The sequence below is a fragment of the Sipha flava genome, unplaced genomic scaffold (genome assembly GCF_003268045.1).
Source record: "Sipha flava isolate LNK unplaced genomic scaffold, YSA_version1 125_pilon_pilon, whole genome shotgun sequence".
Lineage (NCBI taxonomy): Eukaryota > Metazoa > Arthropoda > Insecta > Hemiptera > Aphididae > Sipha > Sipha flava.
In genome coordinates, this window is record NW_020271751.1 from 702,188 (window position 1) to 718,788 (window position 16,601).

Here is a 16,601-nt window from a genome sequence, read left to right on the forward strand (position 1 = left end):
AAAAAAAGTTTTTCAAAATGTCATTAAAGTGGTTTATCGCTGTATCATTTTTAAGTCGTTTTCATATTCATCACTATCTGAATTGAAATTGTAATTTTTCAGAATTAGCATCGTCACTATCACTCAATAAGAAATTCACATTTATTTTACTTTTAATTTTACCATTCTCGGCTATAGATTCATTCTGATCTTTTTTTTTAAAAAAATTTGAATAAAGAAATTATTTTACGTTCATGTTGATGTGCTTTAATAATTTTAAGTTTTCGTTTTTCAGCACCACTTTAAAATTTTTGAAATTTATCACGTAATCGACCACTCATAATATTATTGTATTAACCACATTCAATGTCAATAGCAAACAAATATACTCTAAGAACTAGAGGAGGTTCCATAAAATGACAGTAGCCGTAATTTTTCATTGTGATTCCAATATAACAATCACAAATTGCTACATAGATACTATATGTACCAAATGATTGCCACTTTTTGTTTATCATAAATGGGTTTGATACTATCAGCCTGATAGTTAATATGGTAATGTAATTGCAGTCACTGCTGTAATGCTATTTTATTGTTAAATAACATTTAGATTTTATTTATCAATTAAATGATTCACCAATTATTTTTAGTTTAGTATTCCAATTTTTATCAAACCAGCTAATCAATTATTTTACAGGTGTTTCTCTAAATATTTGCGTTAATGTATTCTTCTAGCAATATGTAGCATCTACGCATAATAAATGTACGACAATATTTAGAGTACTTTAATTGTAGATGGATGGATATTATCTTTAAGAATTAAAGAAGAAAATAAATATTGCATGTGACAGAAGAGCAAATATTTCATACATAATGAAATGATTTGATGATGTGAAACGTGTGTTTCTATAACAGTCATAATTTTGAGCAATTTATCCGATGAATTCGCAAACTTGACTAAAAATAATTGGTGCATCATTTAATTGTTAAATAAAATTAAAATTTTAGTTTTAAAATTAATTAAAATGGTACAAATTTGTTTAATTAATTAATTCAAATTTTATTGTTCGAGAAATTTGAGTAAAAATCTATGTAAAAATAATTTAAGAATTTTATTCTTATTGCAGCATTTTTAGTTTTCAAAGAAAATATATGAAAGCACTTAAAATATTATAAAACCATAGGTAGACTATTGAAAAATACGATGAAATAAATATCATAAATTAAAAATTTAACTCATTCTCAAGTGGTAAATTTTCAAGATAGGACCAAACTTAAAAATCAAACTTGTTAAAAAAATAAAGGAATTCAAATTTGAACTCAAAAATGGAAAATGGAAATTAAATTCCACATAAACATTTAAATTCAAGTCTACACTTTTATTTTGATCTCCAATAATTTTATCAGCTTTCGGGCATAAATTTTTTATACAAAATTTAGTTGTTTTGAAGCGAGTAATCAATATCGTTACATTTTACACGAACTACTAATCAAATGAATTTTAACTTGTTATTTAATTTCACTACACAGCAGGTATATACTAGTAATACGTAAAGATGTTTTTTTAATATATTTTATAAAAGTTATGAACCCATGTTTAGTACCAACATGCGCGTCAAACATGTAACAAACTTGCACATTTGACCCTATATGCTACATAACTATAGAGCTAATTTATATATATATACCATATATATATAATATTGTAGACGCATGTATAAATATGGTGTACATACGTGAGTACATACTTTTAGATTCAGAGTGAATTTAAATATAAATCTTATAACTTTACGTTCTTAGAAATAATTTTAATACCTATATACTCGTAAATATAAATCGTTTTCATTATGATTCTTCTATTAGTTTTGAACGTCGATTATTGGTTTTAATTTGTATTATTATTGACAATCTAGTAGGGAGACACCGACATTTTTCATCTTATCATATAATCGTCTGACTACAAATATATGTGTACACATTCAAATGTTCACTAATTTGTCTACTATTTTATAATAAATGTCCAAAAAGCAACGAATCACATTAATTCCACGATAGCCGCAAACAGATAACACTGTTGTGTGAAAGCATATAAAAATGTCATCTTGGGACAAGGTTTTTCAATTAACCCGTAATAAACACCTCTCTCCGGTCTACATCGGATCCCGTAATATACAAAACGAGTCAATAATTCTGTCCGGTGCTGAATATTTCGCCCGTTGGAATGTCCGACATTCTATGGAACACGTATCCTGTTTTCTTTTAAATAATACATATCGTACAATAGTAAGAAAAAATTGTAATATAAAATAATTAATGTACCATAAACATGTATAGGAAATAGTTTAATCGGAATGTCTTCGATACATTATATTATAATAATATAAATATTTATATTTATATAATTTAATATGCTTACTGCATTATTTTTTAATAATATCCACGATGCAGCTTTTTAGTTTTTATATATATTTAGTAAACACTTTATTATTTTTAGGGTGGGATGATTAGCATTTACGACTTTCTAAGAAAGAAGATTTAACGTGTATCGGGCAGAATAAATATAATATTTTAAAAATAGTATGACTTTTTCAATCAACATAAATACATCTTTAGATAAATTCCAAGTTAGATTTTAAATAATTAAAGTACACAGTTTAATAATTATTTAAACCTTGCAGTTTTTTAATTTTGTAAAAAATAATGTCATTATTGAGGATAGTTAAAAATTAATTACTTAGTAAATATAAAATATTATCTTATAATTATAACTATTCTTACTACATTTTCACGACATATTATGTCGTAGCTGCTTAGTGAAATTGACCATTTCTTAAAATTAAAATCGCTTTTTCACACTTCATGAAATACAAAAATATTTTACGATATGGTCACTTTTTCATAAAATGGCCATTCCAATTTGATATCGTGTAATTTTTTCACAATTTGGTCGTTTACTTTATGTACCAAAAATACATTTTATATTTGTCATAGTTTTGTAATAAATTACATAATAATTATCACGTTGTAAACTGTTTTATTGTAATTAATAGCGAAGAATTGAATGAGAGAGGTTAAGTTGACTTGGTTTATTTCCAGTTATTTCTTGATGGAAAATATAGATGGATTTTAAACTACCAAGACCATCAAACAGAATGTATATCTTTATTTTTTCTTGAAAGTAAACGAGCGGTTGAAGTAGCAACTATTTTAAAAAGTGTTAATTGTAGAGTTTGTAAATTCTGTAACTAACGAAATTAAAGAACTTTGGTCGAAATGTATTATTGTACATAGAAGACCAAGATATCCTCAAAATCAAGAAAGTATTTAACGTAAGTAGCTACTAGGATGTCTAAAAAGTGCTTCGAGCATGAATAAAGGACAATAAATCTAAAAATTATCTGTAAAATTGAAGTTTAAATTTTGTTTAAAAAATTGAATCCACAGAAGATTTTTGTTATTTGTGTAAACTAATCAGAAAATAGAAGAAATACTTTAAGAAGTGCGTACAGGTAAAACAAAAAAATGCCTCCAAAAAATGTTTACAAGTACCACTGTAAATTAATTCTGTAAACTAATTCCTGCGTTAAATATTAATAACTGCATCATAATTCCTGTTCCAAAGATCGATAGAAGGCCTTCGGATCCTGAACGTATGATACTATCATATTTGAGACAAAAAATGTAATGTAGAGAATAGAAACTAACCATGGTTACATTAAAGCAATGATGGGCAATTTTTTTGGACCCTTGGGCCACATTCACAAATTAAAAAAGGTCATGAGCTAAATAATACAAAAAATTGATTTGATATTCAATGAAATTTCATAGTTTTGGAATTTCATGCGGGCTGTATAAAAGAGACGTGTAGACCAGATGCGGCCCGCGGACCGCCGGTTGTCGACTGTTGCATTAAAAGATCGTTTACTTCTAGAAATATGCAGTGTGTCAAAACACATTTCGTATCTGCTGATATCAAGTTGATAAGCGAAATGAATTTACTTTGCTTGAAACAGCTAAAATTATATCTAGAAGTCAAGGATTTTTGAGTAATGTATGCAAAAGTGCTTGTCAAACATTGAGTTTGTTTTAAAGGTAGTATTAAATATAATAGCCATAAATTATTAAATTGTTCAAATAAATAGTTATTAGCCGTATAATAAATTATATTATACGTAAATCGTTGTGTAATTTATTTACCTACTAATATATCACTATTATTAATTAAATCAAAACTAAACTAAATATAAAGTTAATACCATATTATAAAATATGATAAACAAAAATGATTATAAAACTATAAATAATATAAAATAATATTATATAAATATAATATATTTTCGGTAAACAGAGCGAACGACTAGATTGTGAAATATTATAGTATTTCATGAAGTGTGAAAAAGCTGTTTCAATTTCACTAAGTGGTTACATATATATAACATATACATCGAACATAATGAACATATGCTATACATTTAAGATTTTTACGAGTGTATGTTTTTTATGAACACTCTTATGTGGCATCAGCAATTAGTAATATCAATATTTGATTAAATTACAAGAGGAACAGTATATTAATAATGTATACTTGGTATTTCAATAAAAAAATTTAAATATCGATGAATATCATCAGAATGTGATTATTATTTAATTTATCGCTATTAATAATAACATTAAGTACGCTGGATACTTGTCATAAAGTTCTTTTAAAATAATTTAATATCTATTTAATTTAAAATTAAGAAACCAAATAGGGTTGATATAAAATATTGTTGAATGACTTTATTAGTAAATTACATTTGTCAAGCATATTTTATTGCGTGTTATATTAGTATCCCATGATGTTGGTTAGTTTCGCATTTAAAACAATAGAACAAAATAGTTTTATTAAATATCCACATAGTTTCCACTGTGGCTAAAGTCTCCTAAAAAATAAAAAAAAATAAAATTGTTCATCAAGAACAAAACTGTAATGTTTTTTTGTTGTGCTATTCACGGGACGAGGTAAACCAGTGCTAATTAAAAACCGGACAAAATAAGATTTTTAGTAGTTGGTTTTTTTCACAAAAGATTTTTTCACTTCTATTCTGCGAATTATAAACGTCGGCAAATTACGAGCAAAAATAATGTCCAGCATGGGAGAAAGAAAATTATACATCAAAGAAAAAAAATACACTACTGACAAAATCAACACGAGATAATCTGATCTTGTTCTTCCCTCCCTTGGTATCATAGCAAAGCGAAATGTCATCGGCCAATCATGGGGCAGATGCGTGTTTGTCGAACGTAATATTTTGTAATCTCGAACTAATAATGTTTATATGACTTCAGGAATTATGCAAAGGCGTGAAGATTAAGGCACGTTGTGTTGTCTATTTTAAATACATTTCAGGCGTATCGTGGTAGAATTAGCATGAATCCATCAACAGACTTTTTACTTTGCTTTAATATTTGCATATAAACTATAATGTCGATAGTAGTAAAGGTAAAAACAAGACTGTAGTTCCCCCTTTTTCCAATGTAAAATTCTACATATTCATATCAGAACAATTATTTGCGAGAATAGGAGCAGGTAAGTATATAAATATTATAGTATTATAGTATTATAGTAATGGTAATGTATGTAGAATAATGCTTTCACTATATTTTATTAGCAATTGGTTTTTAAAGTATGTATATTAATATTATATTGATATTTGTCTATATACATTTTTTTTTTTTACATAAAATGAGTTTTCAGCTTATAAAATGATTATATTTTATTTTATATATTTAATTAGTATTTGACGAGTTAATTTTGTTTGTGTTTAAGTTTTATACATCAGCAAAATGAGATAATAAGCTTAGTAATATAACTTATTAAATAAAGACATTTTTATTCACCGCACGTGTGAAATAATACAAATATTTAAGTTTGTTTAAATTTTACTCCGAAAGAAAAATGTACAAAAAATGATAATGTACACATATTATATAGTATAATATTGTACCTACAATACATGTCATTATATCTTTAAAAAAAAATGCATTCAATATGTTATAAAATAATACAACAACCAAGTTTTTGTAAGAAATATGTATTTTGACGTAATAAAAACACACGCAGCTAATATAATTCAATGCGTGTACTTATGGTATTAGTGTTTTCATACAGGTATAACATATATACAATACATGCATATACGCACAGATTTTTGGGTAGTCGGTATATGTGCACATTATGCAACACGTTTATCATCGTATTTATATATATAAGCCGGTGCTCATTAGCTGGCGGTATTTTAGGTTCATAAATATTTAAGATAATTCGGTATGTTTATATGTTGCTGATGCCATGTTTCGAACAGGTTTATAATTATTACGCTGCACAACGTAATCCCGGGTCCACTGGTATATGGTGACGGCAGTCATAGTAGAAGAGAGAAAGAGAGAGAGAGAGAGAGAGAGAGAGAAAAAATTAAGACAAGCATTGTGTTAAAATACATACACTATTTTATAATGATCAGAGTTTAGCGGCTCTGCTAGTGGAAACCGCAACCATTTAAATGGTAATACGGTAGTCAAGATACGTTTATACGTGGAAAAGATTCTAATTACAGATTCGACTGCCAAGCATCGATTGTGGATTCGCTGAAGGTGAAAAAACACACAAAACTGGTCGCTGTATAATAATTTATGAAACCCATGTTCTGGTTGCCTAATAAGTTTCGTATTATAATAGTGTTTTTTTATCTCATATTAGTTCATACATAGTTAGAAGACGAAATCGGAAGAGCTTAATATTAGCATATACGTTATAATGTAGATTTTAATCGGCATTATCGACTCTATGCTACGTGATATTATAATTATTTTTGGTTTTGCACTCGTAATTATTATTAGTATTACTATTATGATTATAATTTTAATCACTATTCAAAGACGACAAATTAAACGTCAATTTGCTCAATTTTGTTTGCAATTCTGTTCTAATAAAATTCGTTGATTCACGAGATATAGGGTGATGTTTTGGAAATTTTCCAAATAAATATTTTTATGATCGATATGGATGGGAAAATGAGAAGAAAAAATTGTACGGAATGAAATTTTTCAAATGGTTCGCTAAAGAATGTGGATATTCCACATACACACATACACACACACGGGCGCGCGCGGGCGCACGCACGCACGCATACACACACACACACACACACACACACAAACACACACACACACACAAACAAGATGGTAGCGCGATGACCTCTGGTATTTTACGAGAGGAGTCGCGCACATATAATACACATATACACTACGCGGGACAGGTGTTCCATAAGCTGCCACCACTTAGCAGGCCTTGAATCTGAGCCAAGTCGAGTTATCAATACTTTATCGAGGAAGTACCCATTAAGTCGGGGCCAATTTATAGACACTTCATCCCTCGACACTTTATTCTGTGAGAACATTTTCAGATTTTTTTCTTATATTTTCTTTTTTTTGTTTGGAGTCCGAAAATAAAAAAACAATTATAATTAGCTTAAATAAGTAAACATTTTATGTTAATGTTATTATCAAAAATCAATTTCACTCAAGAAATAATTTGTTTTTAGTAAATATTTTACAAATTATTTTTGTTTGAAATGCATTTCAAGATATTTCAAAAATCATGTTAAAATAAAAATGACTATTGTATGTAATAAAGAAAAAAAATAGATAAAACATTCATTAATATATTTATTTAGAATAAATTATACTTAGTTCCTAGTACTCAGTTATTTGCAATTAAATACAATTTTTTTTTTCTAAATTTTGAATTTACTATCACATTTTTTTCATTTATTTAGTTATCTATTATTAATCCTACAATTGATATTAAACTGATAAAATGAAATATTTTTAGAGTTAAAATAAGCAACAAGTTGTTCAATTTGTTGTACATTTTTCCAACTGATTTCATTTAAATTACATAAATAATTATTTTGTTATAATCTTGAAGAATAGTTTTGCTTGTTGATATTTTGAAAGTTTAAATATTAGATAGTTACGAAGAGAATTACACCTATAAGTACTAACTCAAGTAAACTATAAGTTTCTTCATTAGATTTTCTTGGGGTAAATCTTATTACAAATATAAATTTTTATAAGATAATAATGGAAACAAGGTCATTTCAAAATATTTGTTTGAAATTGATGTTATATATTTAAACTTCGGTCTTTTAATTGTATTGGTGAAAGAAACTTTAATATTAACTTATTAGCATATATAATATAAATAAATATATATATCACGCTAAATGCACATAATTTAATAGTATTTACATAGTATATATTACTTGGTTAATCAGTTACCGTGATTGAATGGGATAACTTATTCAATTCGAAGATGCTGATAATAATATATTATATGTATTCAATTCTTACAAAAATATTTAAATTAATACTTTGTGACTGGCTTAGGACTTTTAATACGTTTTAACAAAGTTCCATTACTATGACGTCATTATTGCTGTAGAGGAATATTAAAAACAATTGCTCAACAGTCAAAATTAAAAATAGACGCTCGATATATATTACGTTTTTGAATAAATTCAATGCAAAACTATGTTCTGATATAGTTAAAATATTTAATATATTGATATATTCTGGGTTAGCAAATAAATAGGTATGTGCTTGTTAAACTGCATGTACTCGTATGATCGCGATGCGAATATAAGAAAATATATCGACAGTACTGTTTTTGTAGCTACAAATATTTCTAAGTTCGATCACTTAATTCTCATTTGGCATAAATAATAGTTATTAAATTCTCATTAGCGAGTCGATCGTAGTTAAGACTTGTTAGCGTGTTCAAAAATAAAAATAAAAAATATTTAAAAACGCTTTTACTGTGACGTACTAATTAGTATTTGAGAAAATGTACGTCTGATTTATTTATTTTTTCTTCTCCAATATGTTTCTTAAATAGACTGGTCTAAAGTGACAAATTTTCTAAAACGCTCTAGATTTATACCTAGTACAATTGAAACGAAAGTATCATATTATCGTGTCCACCGGGCATCATGGTGTTGTAGTAAGTAGTAGTGCCGCGATCAACCCGTGCATGTACGTATACATGCGTATGTAGGAGGGAGGGAAGAGGCCTTGTGGCACGTGTGTTTTCATTATAAACATTCGATACCGGCGGCGAATAATATACACTTTATTTCTAATAGAGCGATTTACCCTATATAAACTTTCAACGTCACCACATCGCACAAAATATACACATTATCCATCGTTCTTTAGCTCTTTATCTTGAACACAGTCAGGAAAGTTTATGGTCATTACGATTATCAACAGTAGTAACATATAATATATAATTTCATTAGATTTAAAATTTACGGAGAAATAACATGCGTTAATATGTGCAACAGGATATATTAACATATTTACAATTTTACATAGTGGACAGTTTAAAAATATACATAATAATTTTATTTTTAAAACTGCAGCCTACTCGTGCAATTAGGCGGATCCTGTTTGTTGTCGCATCTTCTTTTTCACATCGGCTTGTGCCCATTTGCCTGCAATGTGAGCATAAATCAAAGTTGCAATTAGATTGGCTACTGTATTAAAAAAGCGGACAATCGGAGTTATTTTTTACATTTTATTTTATTAAGATTAAAAATTCAAGTTACTGGAAAACTGTCACATTATTCGCTATCGGTTAACTGCTTATTAAATACTAATAATATATTATAAGTCTGTAAGTATATAATATATTTATCGAGAGAAGGTGCGAATGCTCAGATTACTATTACTATATTTATTTCAGTGGCATTCTCGGTATGACATGGTTCAGTGAGTTAATAAATCTAAATTAAACTATAAAACACACTATAATAATAGGCTTTGACCACTTCTTGTGTATAATTGCTTGATTTCTTAAACCTTTTGAAATCAATTCGGAAATTATAATAACGGTATTTACATTTTGGTATATGATTATGGACTTTAATTAGGCACTCTTCCAATGTTTAAATAACTAGTTACACAGGGTACCTACATTTTTAACCAGACATTTTTGCCGATTAAAATATTTCGCTTAACGCGATATGTGTATAAAATTCAAAATATTATTCTTCAGGACTATCACAATTCGTTCATTAGTTAAGTAGTGTGTACTACGACTAGTATATTACTTCTTATATTTTTTTCAGATTATGTACTCCATTGCAGAACATAAACATTTTTTAACGTATTTTCGATGATTTTAAATTTTCTATATGGTACATTTATTATTAATAAATTATATTTTTATATTTTTAAATATAACTATTATTTTAAATACTTAATATAACTATTAAATATATGTAACTAATATTGTTAAAATACGACCATAAATAAATTGTTATATAACGTTTTCGAAATATTTTAGGAATTCTTTACTAGAATAAGGTTAAATTGTGATTACAAAACTAAGTAACATTTTTCGCTTTAGAACATAAAATATCTTTATAATTTCTAATAGTTCATTATAATGATATTACAAAATAAAAATATTTTATTTTCTTTGTAGGATTTTAAAAATCCATAAATTTATTTATAGTTAAAATACTCGTACTTTAATTAATGTATATAGGCGTTTCTTTAAATATCCATAGAAATTAATGAAATATAATAAAACAATGCCTAAAATTTATAATATATAGTAGAAATATATATATTTAAGAAATTTTAAAATGTTTTCTTATTGGTGAGTGAGATTTACAATTAGTAGAACATGATCAATAATTTTTACTTTATATGAGTATACAAAAATATCACATTCGAGTGTCCTTAACTATTATAACCGTTAACATTAATAATTACTGTAATGACACTAATTGATAGAAAATAATAACTTAATAACTTAATATATAGTTTTTTTTATGGGAATATTTTTTTATTATTTCATACGATACAGTATTATTTATTTCATTATATAAACCCATATATAAAAGCTAATAATGAAACTGTGTCATTTATACATATAATGAAGTGAATAATTGGTACGCTTCAAGTATAAAAATGTGTTTTAATTTAAGCGTGATAAGAAATAAAATTAAAATATACCAAATATTAAATTATAAATTATAATTTATAAATAAAGCAGTTACCTATTTATCTTTGATACATGTATAAAACAAGATATTTGATTAAAATAGGTGGTTGGATATCGTGATGCATACATATTATTATGATGTACTTATCTATATTGGTTATTAATATTATTTATTATCACAAATTAAAACAATCAGTACCATTATAATAATTTTTAATCAAAATTATACGCAAAATAATTGTTATTACTATTCTAAACGTATATTTTATGAATATCAGTTTTAATTATTATTTTATTATTGATAAAACTTTTACAATATTTTATTTTGTACGTACATTATATCTGTATATATATAAACACTGTATAAATTACTAAAATCAAATGTAATAAGACTAAGAAAAAATAATAATAAGCATGTTACTATACAATTGTACACTGAACACCTAAGGAAAATCACGATCACATAATCGGTAAATTTCTGGTTTCTATTGTTATTACTATTCACAAATGTTATTTTGATTGATCAAATTCAATATATTTTCTGATCTGATAATACTAACAATCAACAAGATTTGTTAAATTACAAGTATTACAGTTGACTGCTTGTGTATGACGTACAGTTGAAATGAGAAATAATTGTAGACAGTTAAATGTATTAAATATAAATAAAATAATATTTATTGAGTTGATGGAAAGTGGTAAGAATGATACCAAATTGATACCAAGTTGATGAATTAATAATATTACTCATTATTATGTTTATTTGATTTAAAATACTCTTTTTTATTCGTTATATATGCCTTATGTGTTTTTAATTTAAAAAACTGAACTTGATGGTATACTTTCTATGAAGTTTTTCAAAAGTATGCCAATCTAATCTAATTTTACTTTTCATATTCGTTGTGTACCATTAACCTTAATTAATACTTAATACAAATTATAAGCATTTGATTTGAGGTTTATTTGGTTAATAGTGGCTGATATAGACATTTTATAGAAGGAAAACCTTATTCTTTATATTAGATTATAATATATTTTGTCAATGTATCAACTTATAACTTAACAGAATAACTAAACTGATTATCGATAATTAATTACTTTTCCAGTTTTTATATGTATAGTATGTTAAAAATTCATTTTTATATTTTATTAAATAAATCCAGCAGTTTAATATTTACGAGTACACTAGTTGCACTGAAATATTTTATTATCATTCAAATAATCGAATAAATAAAATAATATGGATATACAGATTATTTGTTTTTATTTCAGCCGAAATAATCTGTAACAGTTATTGGTAATATATTTTAACTATTGAAAAAAAAATTGTAACGGGACATTTGACACATTAGTCCTGCACTCAAATGTAACAATAAAAAAATAAAGAAATCAAATGAAGTGTTAAAGAAATAAAGGGAACAGAAAACGGTAATCCTGTTTTAATTACTGGCAGATTCTCACTCGGGGGTGTGTTATTTTTATTTTAAATACAATTCGGCCACATCCCAGCGGGGCTCTATTACTTTAACTGAATAACCTGAGGGCTCACGAACGTATCCATGAGACGCAGATGACCTAAAGTTTTTGTGTTTCTCCTATCTGTTATGCACGTTGAACAATAGTGAAGCCCCAAGCGTGCTGTTTTCTATGGCGGGAATTTAGCAGAGAAGGACAGTGCAAATATGGCATGAAATTAAAACTTAAAAATAAATGTAGTACACACCGCGTGTTCTAATGTAATTTTGTTTTAATTTTTATTTATTTCTTTATTTATTTATTTATTTTTTGGACGCCCTGATCACACATGTACTGACTCAAGTTATAGAAATGCATAAAACCAGTTCCTGTTGATTATGCGGCTTTAATAATTTACTCTGTATTGCTAGGGTTATACGTTATTAATGACCAGCTTGACCTCTCTCCTGGTTGACAAATATAAATGATGGCAAGTGAAATACGAATTACAATTTTATATAGTTAGAAAATATATAATTAGTGATGTGTATTAAAAAAATCAATAACACAATTAAACCACCACTAATAAAATGTAATCACTGAGTATATGATGTATTATACGCAAAATTTGCTTTGAAATACCTTTATTAGATATAAATAGTATACAACGCAGACCACAAAAAAATATGTTGAATAAATATTTTCAATATCTTCAAAACTATTCTACATTTAATGTAAATAATTCATAAAGTAAAAAACTGAATTTATTATTGATATATTTTTATAAAATCGATTAACTTACCGAGCTGATCATTGAATTAAAGTATCATAATAAAATATACATGTGTGATTCCTTGAATAAATATCTACAGAAAATATTTTACATTATAACAGTTGGAATTTAAAGATATAACTGGTACACAATAATAAAAATAGGTTGTATAGGACGCAAATACATGTTACAGTGGGTTCCGTTTAACGAGGGGGGCACCGGTTAATATGGGCGAAATGGTCTGGTCCCAAATTCAATGTATACCAACATGGTTAAAAAAATTCCGCATAATATGGGCACTCGGTTCGGTTTATATGGGCAATATTTATTTAATCATAAACACATATGTATTTGAAGGGTACAGGAGGAAAATGGTAGTAGTTCATTTCTGTAAACTGTTCAGGGGAGCAAAAAAGAAGTTTTATCTTATACTTCTTCAGCAATATACTTAATCTTATCCCTTTGATAATTTTTGACTGAAAAATTTTTTCACTAAATCGAATTCAACAATGCCAATACTACACTTAATTAGATATCGTATCAAGATATAAAATCAAAATTAAAAAAAACATGAACTACTTCCGGTTTTCCCTGTACCCTTCATTTAAAAATTACTGGTAAAATCCAGTTTTATTGTGTCTATGTGATTGTTATTATCCAAAGTAATAAAAACCATAACCATTTAAACTTTAATGGATTTTATTGACTAAATAAAGTGAAATAAGTAAAGTGATAGACGGCACACGTTCTGTAACTCGATAAGAATCATTTCAGTTTTAACGTGAATTTCAATGGGACACTATGCCTCAAAAATATATCTTTCTAATAGAAAAAAATCGCGATCTTAGACTAAGTGAAGTCATTTCCGTAAGGCACTTTACAACCTTCAAATTTCAAAACAAAACTTCAATTCAAATTAAACTGGCAATCAAAAATGTATTCACACTAAGCAGCTTAGACAACGAATAATTATGTCTTGTACACCTTCTATAATGGGCTTGATTTAATAAAATTAGGGCCAAGTGCACAATTTTTTTTGAGCCCTTAAGTAAAAATATCTACCTTGAGGGGGAGGGGGAGGGGGAAATTTCGATAATAAAAAAAAAATTTATATGGTCATAGCGTCACCAACGACGGGTAAATCTGTAAATACTGGGCTCGAATAAATCTATAGTTAGTTATTAGTAGAGACCGGAATTATATGCACTAAAAATTTGGCAAATATGATGCAAATATGCAAAGCAAAAGGGTCAAAATATGCATTAATATGCACAAATACATGAAAAATATGCTCAAATATGCATTATAAATTTATATTACTTTATCAACTACAAACAATAAATTTATAACATAACAAATATAACAAAATTAGGAGTGTTGGACCTTTCAACATCAACTTAAATCAACAAAATATTTAAGTATATAAAAAAAAAAATCATTATATGTTTTTAAAACAGTTTAAACAAATAATAAAATAGAAATTTTGAACCTTTCAACATCAAATTAAATCAAAAAAATATTTAAATATAAAAAAACTATTATTTTTTGTTTTCATAACAATTAATTACAATATACATTTACATATTTTGTGGGGTCATGTTGGTTCTTTTTTCAGTTAATATCATTTTGTAAGTACTAAACGACCGTTCAATGTTCACAGATGTTATAGGTGCATATTTCATACAAGTACTCATCGTGGGTGTAAAATTTAGGGGTAAAAAACTTTCTTTTTTCCCGGATAAAACATCTGATATCTGCTTCAATATTTTAAAACCACCATTTTTGTGTATTAAATCAGAAACTTTCTCTTTAATAATTTTTCCATTATTACCGGACACTTTTTCCATGTTTAAAATAATTTCATTAACAATTTTTGTCGCATCAAACAAAGGTAAATTAGATGACTTTAATTTTTTAATACTTTTAACAAGTATAAAAAAATTAGTTTTAATATATGTAAGATCAGTTTTAACAGACTCTAACTTAAGCATATCTTCACATTTTTTTCTTTCAATTTTTCAATAATAATTATTTTTAGCTGTTCAAAATTATCAACACAAAAGGTGGCTGCTTCAATCCAAGTACCCCCCCTAGTGAGTATAGGTTCTGGTGGTAAGGCTACATTTGGCAAAACATCTTTGTAGACTTCTACACGATGAGGAGCTTTTAAGAACACTTTTTTTAAATTATTTACCAGTGTATTAACATTTGGAAATAATTCTCTCACTTTTTCAGCAATTCTTTGAAGTATGTGCGCTAAGCATGTAACATGTATCATGTTGGGGAAAAATACATTTAATGTTTTACCTGCCTTTATCATATATGGGGCTGCATCTGATAATAATAGCAAAACTTTTTCGTCATTACCACCACTTGGCCACAAAATCCTTAAGCCATCATTGACAAAATGTGCAATAGTAGAATTTGTTTTTTCTAGTTTTTTTACTAGCAATTAAAAAAGGATTGAAAGAGTTTTCACTACTTAACGCACCTATTAAAAGATTAGCTATGTAGGTACTATTAATATCTGTTGTTTCATCTACAATTAAAAAAATATACGAATCCCCTACTTTTTCTCTTATGTTTTTTATTATTTTATTATAACATGGCTCGAGATAAGATTTTCGAAGTAAACTCTCGTCTGGTATATGTTGATTCGTGTATTTTTGCAAGAAATCTCTAAATTGTGGAACTTGAAGTTTAAACCATGGTATGTTAGCAGCTACTAAGCTCAAACAGAGATCTTCATTAAAATTATTGGTATTAGATTTGTAAACATTTCCCAATAGCATTTGTTTTTTATTATTTAAACTTCGTTTCAAGGAATCAGTATGAAAAAATGTATGAACATGTTGTGTGATTTGAAATTTTTTATTACACGGTACTTGGTGATTGCATACCTGACAATAGACTACGTTTTCATCAGTTGTAAATACAATAGTGTCTCTATTATATAGTTCAATCCACTGGTTTATCAAACACTTAATATTTTTTCGTATTTTAGACATTTTTTCAAATTGTTTTTAATTTACGCAAAATAAGAATAAAAACTTCACTAAACCGTAAATGAAATGTGATAATATGTACACCACTACTAGTTACTACACATGACAAAATTGTCAATATTGTCATGCTACTACACTAATACACAGTGGTTGAATTGGAAAAAAAAATAAAGGTGGACTCTAAATGTAGCTGAACAATTAGCGTTCCAAAGCAAATTAATCTAAAAAAAACCGTGGGGGACTTTGTCCCCCCCCACCACCTAAATGCATCTACAATATAAATAATTAAATATATCTAATGATTAACACAGATATCTATAACAAATAATAAACA

The 16,601-nt window shown here is 26.9% G+C and overlaps 1 protein-coding gene across 1 annotated transcript; it reads right to left on the reverse strand.

Moving 5' to 3' along the window:
* Positions 1 to 14,839: 14,839 nt before the first annotated feature.
* Positions 14,840 to 16,325, reverse strand: LOC112694209. Its single transcript, XM_025569617.1, has 2 exons — positions 16,206 to 16,325; positions 14,840 to 15,182 (listed from the first exon to the last, which is right to left on the reverse strand). Exons 1-2 carry the CDS (start codon positions 16,268 to 16,270, stop codon positions 14,840 to 14,842), a joined length of 408 nt encoding a protein of 135 aa, XP_025425402.1. The 5' UTR covers positions 16,271 to 16,325.
* Between the last annotated feature and the right edge of the window lie 276 nt (positions 16,326 to 16,601).